At 40.2% G+C, this 14815-nt stretch overlaps 1 protein-coding gene across 3 annotated transcripts in view; it reads right to left on the bottom strand.

Annotated features, from left to right (window-relative positions):
• Positions 1-14815, bottom strand: part of pvrl2l (PVR cell adhesion molecule related 2 like) — a 318757-nt gene that overhangs the window by 145592 nt on the left and 158350 nt on the right. For all 3 annotated transcript variants that reach the window (XM_028035766.1, XM_028035767.1, XM_028035765.1), the window contains exons 4-6: positions 10228-10521; positions 9376-9493; positions 9105-9253 (exon numbers count right to left, since the gene is read on the bottom strand). In XM_028035766.1, the coding sequence (XP_027891567.1) occupies positions 9105-9253; positions 9376-9493; positions 10228-10521 (561 nt within the window). The remainder of the gene's footprint in view (positions 1-9104; positions 9254-9375; positions 9494-10227; positions 10522-14815) is intronic.

Raw genomic sequence — 14815 nt, 5'->3', positions numbered from 1 at the left:
AAAATGATTTCTAATCATTTTAATCCTATTAAAAATAAAGTTTGACCCCAACTGTTCCTCTCTGCTCTGCTCTAGTCCATCAGCTGTGAGGTCAGACTCTTTTAATGAGTTGCTTTTTATTGATTATGTCAGAGCTTCTTCCCTTTATGAATGTATTGCAGTTATCTTTGACATCATCTCACTTCTGCCAGAAGACATTTTGCCCAGTTGTTGTGAAAATACAACATGAGAATATATTCCTGCAGCTTAAAATGACAACCAACATCCTAATTTGACCAGAACCGTTAAAAATAATGGCACTTCCAGGTGTATATTAATAACCACAAACACTTCCTGCTGTTCAGCAGCACCGTTCAGCACATTTTGCTCTAAAAGTTTGATGTAAAGAAACTTAATAGAAATCTGTGAGCGCCAGCACAGACAGCGATAATAATGTGTAGGAAAAAAGAAACAGCAGGATCTTTCACACTGTGATAAAGGCTTAGAATAAACAAATAACATAATAGGTCTGAAGGGGAGATCCCCACCGAGACAGAAATTAGGTAAACAAAGCTTTCTCTAATTAATTCATATTTCTCTTTTGTAAAACAGCTTAAGTTTGAGCATGAATATTCCACAGGATAAACTAAACGTTGCAGGATGTAAAGGCGACGATCCGCAGGAGGCCATGGTGCTGCACCCGATGCTACACTTTTATGATCAGGGACCCACACAAGAGGAAACTGAATCAGCTTAATCATGACCTAAAGATTAGATGAGAAGCCTAAACAGGCTGTTTTACTGTCTGTTACCGTAGCAACGGTGAAGCAGGAAGCCACAGAGAGCTGCAGCTGTAATTAGCTGAGCTTCTGTCTCAGTTTTACATGTGAAAGAATCCAGAGTTCAGAGACAGTTTAGGATTCATTTCCTGTCTTTCTAGATAATTAGTCAGGAAATTACACTGATTTGAAATCACAGTCATCATCCCAGCATGATTGTCATAATTTTCTTCATTCCATATGTTTAAACACAGCTTGAAGAAAGCAATGGAAATGCTATATTTACTTTTGTTATGACTGAAGCTTTATCGTTGTTTCCACATTTCTATAGGTTTTTATGGAATATCAGTTCAATATCAACTATAAAATTAATACATTGCATAACGTACTTATCAATTGAAGCAATTGCACAAAAGTTAAAACCAGTGTCCTTAAATCCCTCCAGAATTTCAGAATCAAATTGCTGATTTTGTGGGGCTACTTTAGAAATATTTTGTGATGTTTTTTCCTCATTACACCGCAAAATCTAAATTTTAAACTTAATTGCGAACGAACTTGTGCAAAATCAAATGTCTCTGAGTCTGCTGCCACACTGGAGACTGGAATTACAAACACCAATTCAGCCAAAGTTTTGAAATCAGAAAACATTTCTCCAAATGAAGCGATCAAAAGTAGGAAAAAATGTTGCCCTAATTTCCTCAACTGTGGGAATCACAAAAAACTTGGCTGATCATTATTCTGTTTCCCTTTTGTAAAAATGCATGTTATTTACACAAAAACTATAATTGAGTTTTACAAGGAATTTTACAACTAAATTAAATATATTTATGCACCATATGTTAGTGGTAAGATTGATTAGTGGAAACAAGAAATCAATGTCAAGGATCAACAAGAAAAAAAGTTGAACACAGAAGTTGAGAGTTTGTGATGAACAATCTGGTGCCAAGTAGCCCAAATGAAGCAGACGAACGTCAACTTTCATTGGACACGGAATGAGGATGCTCCTCTCGGCATAAGTGCTGATCCCACAAAGTGTGAAGAGATTCAGGCTCCTTGGTGAGAAAATCAAGATCTAATCTGGCTCAACAACATCTCAGCAAACAAAGAGGGAGACCAGAAAAGACTGTTCTTCTGAAGGAGGTTGAAATAAGCCTCCTTCCAGCAGCATCCTGAGGGCTTTCTACAGAGGTGTGGTCGACTCTGTTCTGTTTGTCTGTGTGGTTTCTCAGTTGCAGAATGTCAGATAAAAAGGCCCGGCAGAGAAAAGTTAGAACTGTTGAAAAGATCATTGGCGTTTCCCTCCCTTCTTTCCAAGATATCTTCCCAAACCGCTGCAGAGCACAGCAGCGAACATCATCAAGAACGCTCAGCCGCTTCATAAATTCTTCAAAAATGCTGCCATCAGGCAAACGATACCCACAGTGTAAAAGGCAAACCTTTGGACTGAATTACAGCTTCCTCCCACTTGCTGCTATAAGCCCGGTGTCTGTGGCAGTGTTTTACATCTAGTTTTTATTATTCATCACCACCCGAACTAATTTACTCATTTATAGTAGCGATACATCTGGAATGTATGAGTGTTTATTAATGGGCTCTACAGGGCATGCATGGCAACCACCTTTAAATTTGTTTTGGTGACCTTGGAGAAACACTCTTGCGTTTTGCAACTAAACACATGGCAGATAGATAAAGCTTGATTAATTTTTTACTCTATTTCACATGATGGGCAAACACAATTCACATGTGAATAAGGTTATTCACGCGATAAGTCACTAAGAAACATGCAGCGCCATAATCCTCCTACCACTTCCTGTCGTCTTCTCAGCCAGTAGTAACATCCGTTTGTTGATTACGACTCGTGTGATGCAAAAAAAAAGTGTTTCTGTTGCAGTTTTGCAACCCACACTAATTTTAACCTCCCCATCCTAGCACAAAAACTTTATATCCAAAAACTTATTTTCAAAACTGTCCTGTTCAATTGAGCAAATTTACTTTCTTATTTCCAATTTGAGCAATTATATGATAATGGAAACACAGCTAGTGACTTGACTTTATTTGTGTAAAATAAATACTACCTTCTCTTTTCCTCCTCTCCATGGTTTGTTTGATTTGGCCAGTGCTGAGGTTAGCTGTGGCTTTGTGGCACAGAGTCGGAGCCAGAATTTCCTCCCCATGGCTACATCATCTGATTATTTCATGGACAGTTCTGCATGGTTCAGCTTGTGTGTGTGTGTGCGTGTGTGTTCGGGTGTGAAGCACAGAGTGTCTGTGTGTCTTCAAAGTGAGTATGTGTCTTTCCAGTGGACATGTATCTCAGTTGCTGCAGGCGATCCAGGAAATGCTTTTCCACTCGTCCATCTCGATGCGGCTGTGCGTTGAGTGTGTATAAGGGGGTGAATGCATGTGTGCGGCAACACAGCCGCCAGCCTCATGCCAGCTGGACTCCCCCATAAAAGGCTTTTCTTGTGCAGGGGAGGGGGTAGAGGGTGGAGTGACGGCCAGAGAGGTGGAGGACAGAGAGGGTCACAGCCTCCTGCCAGCTCACTCTTACGAACTCGACCAGAAGTCATCATGGTTTTTAGAGAAACCCTTCGTCCACTCTCCTCCTGCTGCTCCCTGCGTTTGAACCTCTCCATCTCCCCCTCCACCCGCCCCCGCCCCTCACACAAACACTCGCCTTTATCTCGGTTTTCAGCTCCTCTGCAATCACCGTCTTCATCCCGCTGCCCACCACCACTCCCTCCTGTCCTCCACTCCAATCGTTTTATTTTATTTTCCCCTGCCAACAACCTCTTCCACTCTTATGTGCATGCTGCCCTGGGCAGATCCAGCTGGCGCCGTGGAAACCAAGCGAGCCATGCATAGCTGGCATGATGCAGACGTTGTCGGATGGGGTGTGGAGGGAGGTGGGGGGTGTTTGTGCAGAACAGGAGGGAGGAGGGTACATTTCACTCCTGTCAGCAAAAACACTAACATTTCTTGTTGCATTACAGAGGCACTTACTCCTGAGAGCTCAGCATAGATGAGAGAGATGGACAATATGGAGGTGAGTGAGAGTCATTTTATTAGGCCTCTGAAAATGCCTCCCAGTGCCATCAAATCCCTCCTTCAGACCCACTTCTCCTTCCACAACCATTTTCCAGCCTTCTTTCTCATCAGCCCCGTCTTACTGTGCTGCTCTGCGGTCTGATGGGGGTTTGTGGGTGGGAGTGGGGGTGTGCATGTGTGTGTGAGTGTGGGGTTGTGAGTTGTGATGGCTCCTTGACGGCAGCAGAAATGGCAGATGGCGTGAGGCTTCCATCGAGCATGCAACAGAACAAAGAGGAACTGCTAACGGATCGTAGCAGCGTCTACTACAGATCAACTTTTATTTAAAAAAAAAAAAAATTATATATTTGTTAAAAGTGTGACCATGTTGTAGCAGTACGGTGTGAAAAGATCAGATCAATCTCCTCCCTTAGCTGTTCAAGAAAGTAATTTAGAAAAACTGACCTTACACTAGCAAAGTGTAAGGTCCTGTGCCGTCATTGGCCAAATACAAGGTGCGATAATGTTTTTGAGATTTAGATAACAGTGGTTTTAAAAGTGTATTCTTATCTAAACTTTTAAACATTTTAGTTCAGTGATTTCATAAACAACTTTGTTCATCTTGTGCTGAAAAGATGCTTCAGTCTAAGGAATAGTTTAAAATATCAAAACGCTTTTCAGGATGCTAGCTCCAAAACAAAAACCCACATAAAGTCACTTCCTGATCCGACATTCAGCAGCTTTTAGGCGTGCTAAAGCCACATTTTACTCATTTGCGGCTTCAACGGCAGCAGATAACCACTCTGACCTTTAAAGCAGGCGAGTGTGTTTGTCCAAGGGTCAATGGTAATGATTTTCTCCCTCATCCGAAGCGTGTCTTCTGTTGAGGTAATTGGCTCGATACATTCATGGTGCCCGACCTCGGAAAAAGCACCATTCTAAAAACAACGTTGTGTCTCAGAAGTTGAAGCAGCAGAAAGGATGTGAGGTAAAAAGGTTCAACAATTTCTGCTAGCGGTCACTCAGCGCCAGAAATAAGATAGGACACACTTATGATTTCATTCTCAGACCCTTAATGATATCTACAATCCATCTGACTCACATTGTTTAAGTCGTGTCCTTTCGTTTTAATAAATCATCTGAATTAGTTTGTCTTATTAATTGTCATGAAGAAGGCTAACAAAGAGGTTCTGGTTTCCATTTAGGTGTGATTAGTTGGAAGAAAGAGAGAGTATTTGGAAAGTTCAGATACAGAAGATGAAGAGCAGGTTAAACACCCAAAAAGGAGATTTGGACAATTCCTGCAAAGAGGGTCTAACTGCGACCGTAAAGCGTAATCCCAGTGAAAGCTGCTTGGGATTGAATAAAACTCGGATGAATTCGGCCCAACAGTCTGCAACAAGTCATCGCTGCATCCTCAGGGTGTCCAGGACATTTTGGGTTATTTGGGATGAGAGTTTTATTCCAAATCAGACTTTGATGTAATCCTATTCCTTTTTCAGTCCTTTAACTTTCTTCTTTCTTTTTGCAATTACTGATTTACCAAATGTGACTCTACATCAGGAGTGTCCAAATTGTTCAAAAAGGTAGTTGTGGGTCACAAAAATGATATTATTTAAAAAATTTATATATATACAGTACAGACCAAAAGTTTGGACACACAGTTGTGTCCAAACATTTGGTCTGTACTGTATATTTTTACCTGTTTGGCAAGGAACTAAATGCACAAACAAATAAATAGTGTAATTTCTACAAAAATGGATCAATTACATGCAGATTTACCCTTAAAATGTCTTGCTTTATTTAGCCAAGTCAGCTTTAAAGTAAAAGTCTTTGATAATCTGAGGAACTTGAGAGAAAATGAGTTTGTGATTCCAACTTTGGCAGTTTTTTAGTTCCCAGTGAAAATTTCACACTAATTTTTATTAAAAAGTAGATCTGCATCAACTTCCTGCACACTAAATGATTCGTATGGCCAAAAAAGGAATCCCAAACTGTACGTTGAACACCTCTGCTCTATATAATATTATAATTGGATTAATTCTGAACAGAACTGGAATGTATAGAAATAAATTTGGTTGGGGGACATCAGAATTAGTTGCTATTGTACAGAACTGGATTGCAAAGATTATTCTTTACCTCTTTCAGTTTCCAGAACAGGAACCTCAACAGCCAGTGCATCCTCAACTGTTATTTTCTCCTTTCTCATAACCAGGTGAGTCATTTTTTCATAAAAGACATGAAAAACAATATATTCCAAATACACGACTATTAATTTTTCTGCTTCTGTAGAAGGCTGACAGTGAAACCGAATGTTCTGCATCTGAACGCATCACATTAGATATAAAGTGGTTGCTGTGATTGGACTAAGCAAGCAGATGAATCTGGTGATACTTTGATGGTTGTTAAGAAAAGAAAATCTTGTGATTGGTTGTTATGTCAACAAAATACATATAAAATAAAGAAAATACCAAAGTGCTGCTTCATTGCTCCAGCATTTCTCTGTTGTGTTTAACTGAGCATAGAAAGAAAGAAATAGAAGTTGTATCCAAGAAACCTGACATGAAGGACTAAAGTGTGTGTCATCAACAAGATGCTTCCTTCATGCATTTAGTGGCTGAACTGTTGGTGGGTCTGAATGAGTCACTCAGCCTTATGCTGCTGATCCTTTGGAAAGGTGAAACCAATGATGCGTTCTCACTGTGACTCACTACCAGTGGCAGACCGGCCATCTGGACTGCTGGGACTTCTCCTGAGCCAATGCAAAAAATGATGAATATGAATCAGAATGGTGGGACGGCTCACAATACCCATAAAGATCATCACTGCAGCTGGAATTCACCAGCTCACCCAGAAACAAGGAACGTTAACGATGCAGCAGGAACCAGAAACCAGTTTCTGGATGATTATTCAAACCAATTACATTCTTATCCATCGGGAAAATATAAATACAGCTGAATAAATCAGCACAACATGTAGCAATAGAGCTATTATTGGTGATGGGTGTTTTTAATGTGAAAATATACAAAACCAAGAAAAAAATAAACAAAACAAAATCAAATGCTTAAGTGAATGCATCCTGGGTCAGAAAATATCAGTACTGGCAGATTATTCAAATCTGGATATTGGGATAAACTCAAAAGCAAAACCATGAGACCAGAAAATCCAACAGAAAATAAAGAGCAAACAACAGTACCAACATTTATGCACCAAATAAATTCCTAACCGTCAATCTGATTCTCATCGTTGATGCATTTAAAGACTGAATAAAACAGGAAAATTCAAAGCCATGATTGGTGCTTTACTACTAATGCCATAAGACTAACCAGGTCTGTTTACTTGTACATGAACACAATATCTACAAGTGCTGTGCATCTTTCAGCTGCTAAATAAACATTTAATGTTCGCTCACATTACACAGCAGCAATCAAAGGTCTTCACAGCCTCTAAGCTACTTTAATGAGCTGCTGTGATTCATTATTTCATCTCATTACATGCAATTAAAAGCTACTGTGCAGTTGTCTAGAAGGATGTGAGAGCTTGATTAATAACAGGTTTATTAATTATTCAGTAGTTATTAAATAATGCTAGTTGTTTTTGCGAAGTGGGACCAAATGTTTTATTTTTCACTTCCTGTTTGAACTTTTAAAATAAGATGACAGTGAAGAATTTTCCCCAAACGTGAAGCGAGCAGTCATTCAGTTGTGCATTACATCCAAAGAAGAAGGATAAACTAATCTCTTTTATCTACCTCTACATGGACAATGTCTAATGTTACTGCATAATCATAGCACAGAAAGGCAGTTAACTAGTTGGTGTGCAGAAGAAAATCTTTTCAGAAGCGCCTGTATACAGAAACATGCCACAGCGTTGACTTCAGCACAAATCAAGTTATTCTTACTCCAACAGTTCCTTTTATCATCTTCACTCACACAAAGCGCTGGGTCAACCCACCGCCTCTGGTACTCACCTTCTTTAACAGAGTTCACTTTATACCATCTACTTACTGTAACAGAAGCCATGAAACACAGACGACACATTCAGCACAGAGGAGGATGAATCACAAAGCTCGGCCTTGATCTCAGATACAAAAAGATGAAAACTGTTTCTGCAAGGCCCTGAAAGTGTTGGGCGAGCCTGTGTATGGACTGAGCGGGGGTTTTACATGTGTCTGAAAGGGATTTTGTTGAGATGTGCTGGAAGAGGAAAGCATTGACTTGGTGATACTCTGAGTCGGTCACAATGCTGTGCTTCCAGCGAGAACAGGAGCGGCTAAGCCACTTCCGAACCTCCCACACACCCAGCACACCGCCCGGCTGAAAGGGAGCTTTGTTTTCTGCAAAAAAACAATTCAAATCTGCAGCTCAGATTTCCCACGGATTTTCTAAATGTAGCTTCCTCGCTGTCATTTGGTTAAAGAGAATATGTTAGTTTTAATCATGTCTTGTTGTGAAGCTCAATATAGTGATAATCCATCTATTTCCTCTGACAAAGAAAAGGATTTTCACCAATAGAGAAGCTGTTAAGTGCAACACTGAAAACAAATCGAGGAGAAATCAACAACTTCTGACACCTTCATCATGGAGAGTTTCAGTTTGTGGACGTGTTTGATCAGTATGTGAAAGAAAGTCCCGACCAAGACAGCAACGGTCAAACCCCAAGAGCAAAACCAACCCAACTTCCAGAAACGTCATGAGACAGGAAAGGAAAGAGGAGATGAAGAACTTTAGGAAAGTGTTAGTAAATGTACTTGTTGCTGCATAGGAGGAGGGAGGGTGGGGAAAGGGTAAGAAAGAAAAGCAAACCTCTGCAAACTGGCTCACACCAACTTGAACCCTTTGGAAAAATTTAGAAATCCCGAAACAATCCCAACACCGGAGCGTCCACCGCAGGGCCAAGGCAGTCCGATAACAGCCTCCTTCACAGTTAATCACCTCCAGCTGAGTTCTGGCTGCACAGACTAAACTTCAGCACATAGATTTCATTTTAAAAGTTACAAGTATTGGCCCTTATCGTGTAATTTGGCCCTGCTGTGGGGAAATGGCCAATCAAAAGCCTCCGCCGGCCCCTGCTGACAGCGAGCAGCAAACAGATCAGAACCCCCACAGCGGTCAGATCAGCTCTGATCCCAGCATGTGCGAGTTTCCAAAAATGAAATCTGCATGCATGTGTGCAGGTGTGTGTAAGTGGTGGAGGAGGGTTGAGGACATGTTGAGTATTAAAAGTTTTTCTGCATCAAGTTGTGCTGCAGAAAATGCAGATGTGGGGTTTGGCGTTTACGGCGTCTTTGTGTGTTTGGGTGGTTTTGTTTGGACTCACCGATGACGAACGTGGTGAGCGTTTTTCTGCTGGCGCCGTGCTTGTTCTTGACCTCGCAGGTGAAGGTGGTGTTGACGGCGTCGTCCACCTTCCTCACCGTCAGCTTGTTTTGCTCCACCACCACCGTGTCCGGCAGCGAACCCGAAGCCCTGGAAACGACCAAACAGGAAGATAGAACGGGATTAATACGAGGACAGACCCGTTTGTTGTCCATTTGCTAAACTTTACAGGTTAATCTGTGCTGTAAAGATGTGGTGTGTGTGCTACTTACGTTGTCCAGGTGATGGTGGTGGGCTCAGGGTTGGCCGTGGCATGGCAGAACAGAACCGCGTCAGAGCGACCAACGTACCAGTTGTGGTCGTAGCCGTCGATGGTGACGGTGGGAGGGTCTGGAAGTGAAAGTTGTGCTTAATTACAATAAATAAATGGATCATTTTTGACACCTTTCATAGTGCGGTCCTGTTAATTGTTTTACAGACGGATGCGGTTTAACTTTTTAAATATTGGTGCAGCTTTTGTGATGGTTGTGTCTGGTTGCTCCTGGTGTTTTAAGGTTTCTGTGTTAAATGTGTTAAATTTAAAATCAATCTGAGCTTTGGGACATTCTGCCCTTCATGTTTTTGCAACCATGCATTCTTCATATATGCATGGTTGCATTCTGTTTCCCATGTATTTATGCAGCACATGTTTATCACACATGTCTCACTTCTATTTATGCTGAATTGGCCTCTAACATCCTATTAAAGATGAGCAGGGTGTTTAGTGGGAAGCATTTCCTTCCTATGCTGCTGCATGAAGACATAACTTGTATATGGTTTTTGTTTATGTGTATTCTGTCATTGCTACCAACAGTCTGGTGGGCAGTTTGAATGTCAATGTGATTCACTGTGAATGTTTTGCTAAAAAAATAACTGAACAATCTGTCACGTTTTTACAACTTAAAAGATATCAGTTCGGAAGTGAAAAAAGTGGATTGGTGCATTTCTAATTTAAATATATTGCAATAACTTATTTTCACCCTACATACGACTGATTCAAACTTCTTGTCAAGTCCAGCACTGATCTGTGTGTGTTTTCTGCCTCTGTGAAGACTCAACATGAGTGTTTGTTTTACATAACTTACACTCCACTGAGAGCTTCAGAACCTCAGTCCACGGCCGGTCCTGGGTCTTCTGGTCGACCAGACAGGTCACCTCTCTGCCGTTGTCCTCCGCCGTCGGGACCAGCCTGTACTCACTCCGAACCGTCACTGTGCCGTCCGGCCCGTTCGTAGAGGTGGTTGAGTGGTTGCCACCAACCGACGCCAGCCACTTGATGGTGGCGGCCGGTTTCCCGTCCGCCGCCTCGCAGTGGGCCACCATCACCGACTTGCTGCCAGCCTGGACCGTCACGGCTTTGGCCGAGTTCTTGGGCTTGGCTGGCGTCGCAGAAAATGGGAAGAAGGTGAGAGCAAAGAGGGGAAGAGAAACCGTGGCGATAAGAACCCAGATGGTCCAAAATCCAAAAAAGTGGCAGAGAAGAAAAAAGGCAAAAAAAACCAAAACAGTTTGTGTAAAAGAGTTGAGAAAGGAGGAAAGAAGGAAGAGATGGGGAGAAAGAGGAAAAGGTTATCAGTTTCATGTGTTTATACTTTCTTTACTTTGCATTAGCTTTCAGCTTGAATTCAAAGAACAAATCAAGGAATATTGCATGATTTCGACTAATACTAAACTGATGTATTATTATTATCATCACAAAAAACAACAACGCAAACAGATAAGACTGCATAAAAAGGCACAAGAAATATACAAGTTAAGCTTTACAACCAACTTACAAAACCAATGAATGAATATAGTAAATATTAAACTTTTACTATCATTTTAGGGTATAAAAGTTGTGAAATGCCAAAAATGCACCAACAAAGTTTCAATATAATTATTACAACAGAAATAAAATTTTGGAAATTGAATGCCATATTGCAATAACACTTAAAAAATGCCTCATTGTACCACCAAATATTTACAGTGTACTCTTATTTGGACCCTGTGTTTTTTAAAAAAATGGACTAACAAAATTTTTTTATTTTCACTGCAGTTACCTAATCTCATAGTGAAGGGAAAATCTTGAATGAGATCATTATTGGTATTCCTGCTGTTTTCTCTTTTGCTAATAAATTAAATAATTCATTTTATTTATAATGCCCTTTACATCTTAAGATCTCAAAAGGCCCCTAAACAATATGTATTTGCAATAAACAAAAATCTATTAAGCCAAATGAAACATATTTTAAAACAAAAGATTGTTTAAAAGTGAAGTACAATGACCAAATAACAGTGCTTTGCTCCCAGGGACAAAATAAATGCTTGCTTTCTCACATCCAGTTCAGCTGTCTGCCAGCAGCAAACAGTCTTCACAGTGCTGACCTTCAAGGGAACACAGGAACACTCCAGAGCAAAAAGGAAAAAATGCTGCTGTTATTTCTGTCAGTCCAGTTTGGGTTTGTTTTCTTTGTGCAAACATGACCTGCTCCTCTAAAAGTGACCTGTTCTTCTGGAAGTGTCACAGTTGAACAAAGAATTTTTTTAAGCACAAAGTAACTCCTCCAGTAAGTTAGTAAAGTTAACTTATAAAGCACATTTTGTTGAATCAAAGTCAAAAAGAGCTGTACAACAAAAATCACAACCAAAATGCACATAGTGAAAAAAGAAGCATAACAAAGACAATAAAATCATGACATAAAAGCCTGAGAAAACAAAACAGTTCTCAGCTGGTCTTTAGAAATCCTCCAGCCAGAAAAGTAAAGCTGCAGGGCAAACTACTCCACCATTAAGACCCACAAAGGGAAAAGCCCATATGCCTGGTTCACACAGCAAAACCTTTATGCCAATTTTCTGACAATCTTAAGAATGCCCTGATTATCGGGATGGCTCTTAAAATAATCTTCAGAGAGATTTCTGCAGGGTGTGGTGTGTTGAGAGAGATCTGGTCTGCATGTAATGTACTTTGTGATCTCTTCTATCTAAAATCGTGGATATTCAACATGCTGGATTATCCTGATTCGATTTCACAGGGTGTGGTTTCCTCTGAGGACGAACAAGAACATGACCTGTTGAACGTGACGGAAACACGGAGGGGAATCCAAAATAAAGACAAAACAAATACCACTGCGCACCGGAAAGTCCAGTGGACAGAGACAACTTCTACTGTCCTTTTTCTCTGTTGAAAATAGTTCACAAACTATCGCCGTTGCTTCTTCCCAGTTAGCCATGCTTGTCTAAGCTGAACTCATGTCGAGTTCTGTGAAATTTGGCGTCTGATAGGTGAATGTATGTGTGTGAAATCGGTTTGTGTGTGTGTTGTGCTGTTTCCATGCGACTGGACATCGTATTGTATGACAAAAACCTGTTATATCTGGGATTTTTTATTAACGTGTGTGAGGTGAGTCAGGGTTTGAAAACCGGACGACAATTTAAAATTCTTGCCGTGTAAACCAGGCACAGCTCCCAGACCTGAAACTGATTATCTGTCCTGACTGGTAAAAACAGCATTACAGTAATGCAAATGCGATGACACAAATGTATGAATAATGTTCTCTAGATCTCATATATTTAGAGTTCCTGAGCTAAAACTAGCCACTAGAGATGAGATGATTGCTTTATATTCATGCACACTTCTCTGTATCCTCAATAATCTTTTCATATTTGATGAAGAACATATAACAAGTGGCATCTGCAGAGCCTGGTTTCCCTACATGTTGATATAAAGTGTGGGCAAATAGTTCCTTCAAATAAGAGGATTTTACTTTGATTAATCCGAGTCATTCAGGTGTGTGGAAGCACATTTCCAACAGGCTGTCTCATCTCTGCAAGAAGAACAGCTACCATCTGGTGTCTCAAAAATACAGCTGCGTCGCAATAAATTAGAATATCCTCAAAAAGTTGCTGTTTTTATTTCACTCATTTAATTTAAAAACTCAAACATTTAAAGCATAGAATAGATATAATAAAAGCTTAATTTTGATAATTCTTGATGAAAATCTTAAAAGTAGAATGTTACATCAGACCAATAGAAATGTTTTTTTGATACAAACGTACGTCCATATCCTGTACAGTCAGCGCTGATAACTTGGTTGCGTCTCTTTGTGCATCACTGCGGTGTGACATGGAGGCGATAAGCCTTGGTTCTGCTGAGGCCTTAATGAAGCGTCTATTGGTTTAATAATGACCTTCAACCCCACAGCATCATCAGCTGTGGCGTCTCGTCTTCCTTTTGACAATGAACCAGTGGTTACTAGAGCCAGTATTGGTACTTTTGGCATAGTGAACCACTGACAAACAGTAGAAATGCTTTTAACATGCAATAAAATTGAATTAAAAACATCTCAAATTTTCCTAGAGTTCATGCTCCTTTTACCTTGTTTCCTTTTATTTTAAGAGATGCCCATCTGGCCTTTCTGTCAGAAACAAACTTGTAATTGAAGGAACCACTTCAGTATATTTATTATTTATAGTAATAAGGTAATGCCCTCTACATGAACTGTGCATTTATCATCTCATACAGACATGACGTCTACAACCCTGGATCATTATTAATCCACACAGCTCAGGTCATAGCAAATGTCACCTGGATGACTGTCTATATAAAAAAAATCAAAATGATAATTTTTATGGTTGAACAGCTTGTTAAAATGACCCCCAGTCTCTTGTTAATTCAGCAAAATTCTCATTTATTCTCATAATTATGATGATTTAATAAATTTTCAAGCTCTGCTTCTCATTAAAGGTCTTTATATCTGTTATTTCCTGCTTACTCTTTTTCACCAAACTTTTAACTTTCACTAAACCTTCCATGATTATACTGGGATACAGCAGCATCCTTATGCATTATTGTGTGGGTCATAACATGAACAGAGTATTTGTGTATTAAAAATATTTTTAGAATTGCGCTGATTCAGCATTTGAATTTTGATCTACTTTAAGCATCAAACAGACGTAAACAGCAGAAGTAGACCACTCTGTGTGTAAAGAAGAAGCTATTTGTGAGTTTATTAATTAAATGACATAAATAAATCACCTTTTCAAATGGTATCCTAATTCAATGATGTTCACATGTAACTGCACCATTGGAGCAGTTACAGAGATAATCACTAAAAGATTGGTACTCTATAGGAACTTTGACTCTCAGTCAATATGCCTGTCAGCTTGCTGATAAGTAGTTTAAATTGGACGGTTTATTGATGGAGTCACATTTCATCCAATCCAGAATGAGATGATAAAACCTTCCTCATCCTAGTCATTTTGGGGTTTTTTCTTAATTCTGCTCTGTGCTGCACTGGTATTTTGGAAAAGACGGCTGAATTTTCCTCTCTGATGTGAGCTTGTCAATCACCTGCAGCTCTGACTCTGGTCAGAGTTCGACATCAGAACCTCGCCTCTGGCTTTGTGCTGCGTGTCATGTATCACTTCTTTGATACCAGCATCAATGACACGTCAAAGCTACTGCCTGCTGTGCAGATTGGCCCCTGTTTCATCATGGGGTTGTAAATATTTCAATCTTGTCGAGTTCTTATATAAGAACTGCCAGAGTCCAGACGGTTGGCTCCACCTCGCTGACTGAAACGTCTGCCGAAGTGACAGGACAGCGAGCCGTCATGGATGGAGAGGAAACATTTCAATCTTGTTCCCGGGAATGGACTTAAAATAAGCCAGAACTGCTATTGTGAGGCTCTTGTC

This window comes from Xiphophorus couchianus, chromosome 13, assembly GCF_001444195.1.
Source record: "Xiphophorus couchianus chromosome 13, X_couchianus-1.0, whole genome shotgun sequence".
In the NCBI taxonomy this organism is placed as follows: domain Eukaryota; kingdom Metazoa; phylum Chordata; class Actinopteri; order Cyprinodontiformes; family Poeciliidae; genus Xiphophorus; species Xiphophorus couchianus.
The sequence above is the reverse complement of the archived record's forward strand: the minus strand, read 5'-3'. Positions and strand labels throughout refer to the sequence as shown.